Source organism: Macrobrachium nipponense, chromosome 6 (assembly GCF_015104395.2).
Source record: "Macrobrachium nipponense isolate FS-2020 chromosome 6, ASM1510439v2, whole genome shotgun sequence".
NCBI lineage: Eukaryota > Metazoa > Arthropoda > Malacostraca > Decapoda > Palaemonidae > Macrobrachium > Macrobrachium nipponense.
Genome location: NC_061108.1, coordinates 50,472,191 through 50,477,190, shown reverse-complemented (window position 1 = coordinate 50,477,190; position 5,000 = coordinate 50,472,191). Strand labels below are relative to the sequence as shown.

Here is a 5,000-nt window from a genome sequence, read left to right as displayed (position 1 = left end):
GAGAGAGAGAGAGAGAGAATACTTCGATGTAGTGGCCCGCTCGAGTCAACGTTACCAAGATACCTCGAAGAGGTAAGTTTTGCATATCGCGACCTACCCGAGGGCGTAACACACACACAAATATATATATATATATATATATATATATATATATATATATATATATACATATATATATATGTGTGTGTGTGTGTGTATACATACACAAAAAATGTATGTATAAACACACAAACAAACACACATACATACATACATACGTAGACACAAAATATAACAATCAGATGAACACATGACTTACCCAGCTTTAGGTCCACCTTGTGTAAGATCGAAGACCTGGCGAGGGTTGAGAAGCCACTGGAATTTCTGCATGAGCTTCGCTCCCTGGTTGCCTCCGCTCTTGGGATTGATGAAGACGATGAGAGGCCGAATGTTGGCATTGGGGATAGGCTTGATGGCAAACGTCCGAGTGTCTTTGTCGTTCTGCAGAACAAGAGAGGCATTTCATCTTTTGGGATTTCCAAGAGAAAACAAAAAATAAGCAAATGAGGAGTGAAGGGGAATCGTTCGTCCCCTCTGAGGAGACGAAGGAGTAATCATAAGTACACTCTTCTTAAGAAGTGGGGATGAGGACAGCACTGGGGAAGCACAAAAGAATGATTGGTGGAAAAAGAAAGCGGTTTAGAGAAATAAAATCTTCTTTTCTCTTAAAAGGAAGAGAGGAATAAAAAGGAAAAGACTAGTCCAGATAAATAAAGTAATTGCGATAAACAATATAAGAATAAAAATGCAGTAAAAATCAAAATTTTTATGCATATTTTTTCGTTTGTGGAAAGAAAACTGACGAAAGACAGAAATTTATGATAAATGTTGGGCAGAGACGCACCTTCGTAAGAATGAGAGAGAGAGAGGAGAGAGAGAGAGAGAGAGAGAGAGAGAGAGAGAGAGCTGGGTGCATTATGGAAAGGACAAGGTAAAGATGAACTAAATGAAATGTAGGAGTTGAGGGAGTGGAGTGGAGGGGGGGGGGGGGGGGCAGGGGGCAGGTTTGGGGTTAGGGAGAGGAACGTCCACTCTCGATAAGAGAGATCCGTTGATCCACTACAACTATTCATTTAAGCCTTACTTCCGCCGTACGGACCTTCGGTGTACGGACATCTATCTCCCTTACCACCTAGAACATCATTTCCATGGAGGTAGAGAAAACCACGAATGAACCACCCATGCAAAACTGGATGCTGGAAATACTGCAACTATTCCATAACGACTTATTTACTGGAGGATACAGGGGTTGAAGGGTCCACGATTGTAGGTCTCCGTCCTTATAAAAGACGAAGATGATGGTCATTAACACACAACTACAACAAAACGTCATAATGGAACTTTCACGTGTGTGATTCCACAAAAGCTATCAACTGCCAGTCCACAAAATAAACATAAATTTAAAAAGGGGCAAAAAACATATTCTCTTTTGGTAAAGCTACATACTCCACATGAACGGTTATTACCACGGCAATCAAAACCAACAATCACTACTGTTTATTTCCCATTGCATTAATTACATCCCCACCAAACATAACACGGCTTTTATGAAAGTATCAGTACTGATGATTACAGGTAACATTGCTAATGCAATTTTACAACTCACGATTTGCATCACTGGATAATGTGCCTTGTCAAAGTTTCAAAGAATTATAGCTACAGGCAAAATTATAGTAACATTAATAAAGTGTATTAAACTAAAAAAAATTATAACAACAACAACAGTATGTTTAACAGCAATTGAAATTCTCCTCTTTAGTGCGCACGATTGCCAATTCTAAGCTGAAAAGGATGATGAACTAAAGGAATCAACACGATATCTGATTGAAAGTGCTTTGCTGCTGCATCCAATTCTGGTATAAAATCTTTTCATCTTCGTTTTAAGGACAATTGCCGTTAGGTTTTAATGATACAGTTATTTTCTGTTATCAACAGCGCCTTCGTCATCGAGAAAGGACACCAATGATTTAAATCCCAACTACTTAATTACTGTTCATACATTCCCAAAGTCACAGTGAAACAGGAGATTAATTGCCATTCACCATGCAAGCCACCAACTCGTAACTTGAACATTTACGTCAGAAATCTTTCATTCAATAATCACAGTTATGTTCCTGTTCCTTGGCCTTCACGTAGCTGTGCCGGGCATTCCATTTCGCCACAGAACACGACCTGAATAACAGGCAATGTGGCCATACTTCATTGGTTCAAATCCATTGCCTGTCAACTACCCATCACAAAATCGTCCTTCCCTCAATCTATAAGCTTCCACTCAAAGCTTTTACAAACCTTATTGCATAAGCAGTCTACTTCGACTTTTTGGCAAATCCCTTCCAGGGCAAAACACAAAGCTCAATACGAATTCATAAATTACCACAGCTTGGCTCCTTCTACTTGAAGCAATCGTCCAAAATCAAAGCAAAAACTTGGACGAACTTGGTTCATATTAGCAAAATCTTACAGTGCTGCTACAGTTGGCGACTCAACAGAAAATTACCATGTTACTCTGCCTTTTCTTCTTCTAAATTAATCCCGTCTATGAGAGAGATATGAATGCCTAATTTACACGAGCCACTATAGGTATCTACATCACCAATAAACAGACCACCTACTAAACAAGATGACCAACAGTATGTCCGTATGTCTGAACCTTCTCCCTATTCCAAGTTGTTACACTGCCGAACCCTACCAACCATTTAAAAAAATAAACGTAGATAAGCTGTTTATACCAAAACCAATAAAACATACTTGTTTTATTTACTTGTCAAAGCTCACAAAGGTACTATCTTTTATCAGAAATCAACTAAACTGACTAGGTCTTCGATAAAAAGGAAAGACAGTTAACAGAAAAAGCCAACCACCTCCAAATATAACAATACTCAAGAACTGAGCAACTTTCTTCTTGATATTTCCGTGATGGGATCGAATGAAGCGTCATTACACTTCGAATTTTACATGTAAAATGCAATACAAATTTTGTTCTATAATGACACTAAAAATGCCGAGACAATTTTAGCTTAAAAAACCTCCACCAAGTATTAAAGAATTATCATATTACTATATTACACATATATAAATTTAGCACAACCGACTTATTTACTCCATTCAACCATAAGCAGAACCAATACCACAGACCTGGCGTAGCGTACTTCACGGAAAATGGAACTAATTACAAAAACCTCGCCGAGTTCAATATTTACCTGAGGCCTGTGAAACAACTGATGATGACCACACAAGCGTTTTCCCAAGTTGTCCTTTTGATTTACAAGTCTAGTCTGCTGACAATATATGTAACCAACAAGTTTGTGATATGAGATATAAGTGAGATTCAAGTGAAGTGAAAACCCTAACCGTCAAGAACACAGAAAGCAATTGTAACTTACCACTGAGAGCAGGGAACCTTACATTAATACAGCCCAACATTTAGCCATCACCAACAATCTTCCCTACAATGGCTGCAAATCAATAATGTGAATCGTTATTTACAGATCCGTAAAGAACCCGGATTTTATTTGTTATCTCTGCCATTGTTTCTGTCTACGATCACCACCACCGCATTTAATCACCGTGCTGGGAATGGAACAAAATCAAAACTAAAAAAGGTCAAAATGAAAACCCGAGGGAGGAAAACACCGCAATCTACAACCATCTACTAAATTCAAGCTAATGAAGGTATCTACAACGACCAGCTTAATTAAGGAAGAGAGAGAAGAGAGAGAGAGATGTAGAGACTGACTGTGAGAGAGAGAGAAAGAGAGAGAGAGAGGGAAAGAGTTTCTGGCAAAGCACTTTCACCTTTGAATGCAACTAGCCAGAAAGCTCAATTTGCATTGGAACTCACTTCCAGCTCATCATCAGTGGAGAGGGCCTCATCATCGGTTTCACCATCAATTTTCTCACCGTTAGAGTCGGCCTAGAATCAAGGAGGGGGAGGGAAAAATACTCTAGAAGGTTAATAGAATTATTAAATGAAATAAAACATGGAAATGGTGGACATCTCATGGAAAATAACACTAGTGAGTTAATGAATGGATATACAGGATACTTGACTAAGTTATCACAGCTAAAATAAATATACATTCACATATCAATTAATAATTATGAAAAAGAAAATAGTTCAATGTGGAAACTCTTCAAAAATGACTAAGGAATTAACCACCAGTATCGATGGAAGGATACCTACCCTTCTCCATTCATACTCAGTTTAACACAATCTATATACGAGATTTTTTCAGCTGACGATAAGATTAACTTCTACGAAGTATCTGGAATGACCTCCATACAGCGTAGCTAGATCAGTATTTTGGGTCTAGGTGACCTTACTCCAACATTACAAATAAATGAAAAAATCCTTGACTGCGATTGCGTTAAAATATGTTAATTTGATCAGATGACAAATAATTATACATACCTACTTTAGGGTCTATACTGAGGAGTGATTCAGTTTTTAATTCAATCTGTCACTTACAAGAAATAAAAGAAAAACCAAATCGGCATACACAGAGTAAATTACAGTCAACTACTATAAGTACTAGTAATTCATGGAATTGAAAGCCGTGGCTTGAATCATTAAAAGCTATATACTGAACTGAAAGTGAGGGGGGAGAGAGACGAAAGTTGAATTGAAGTGGAACTAGATCACAGAATTTGCAAGTATCATCAACTCTGAAATCTACACAGACTGAATTCAACGGAGGCTTCGTATTACACAATCATCAACTGGTGGTTTTTAGGTGCATTGGAAAGAGTTAAACAACAGTACGAAGAGATGAAATATAACAGGATTATGAAATCAAATTTACCTGTACGGTCGATTCTGACACTGAAAAAAAAATGCCTACAAAATTTAAGACAAGAAATCATATGTATGAAATGACAGAAAAAAAATGTTTTGGGTTATATGATTAAACTAACTATTGAGAATATTAACAGCTCAAAATGTTAAAATTCGAAATTCTGTC

The 5,000-nt window shown here is 37.6% G+C and overlaps 1 protein-coding gene across 16 annotated transcripts in view; it reads right to left on the bottom strand.

Moving 5' to 3' along the window:
* Positions 1-5,000, bottom strand: part of LOC135216344 (eye-specific diacylglycerol kinase-like) — an 818,192-nt gene that overhangs the window by 86,218 nt on the left and 726,974 nt on the right. For 14 of the 16 annotated variants that reach the window (XM_064251559.1, XM_064251564.1, XM_064251565.1 and 11 more), the window contains 2 exons: positions 3,881-3,952; positions 299-480 (listed from right to left, as the gene is read on the bottom strand). In XM_064251559.1, the coding sequence (XP_064107629.1) occupies positions 299-480; positions 3,881-3,952 (254 nt within the window). The remainder of the gene's footprint in view (positions 1-298; positions 481-3,880; positions 3,953-5,000) is intronic. The other 2 variants (XM_064251560.1, XM_064251570.1) reach the window with 1 other exon arrangement.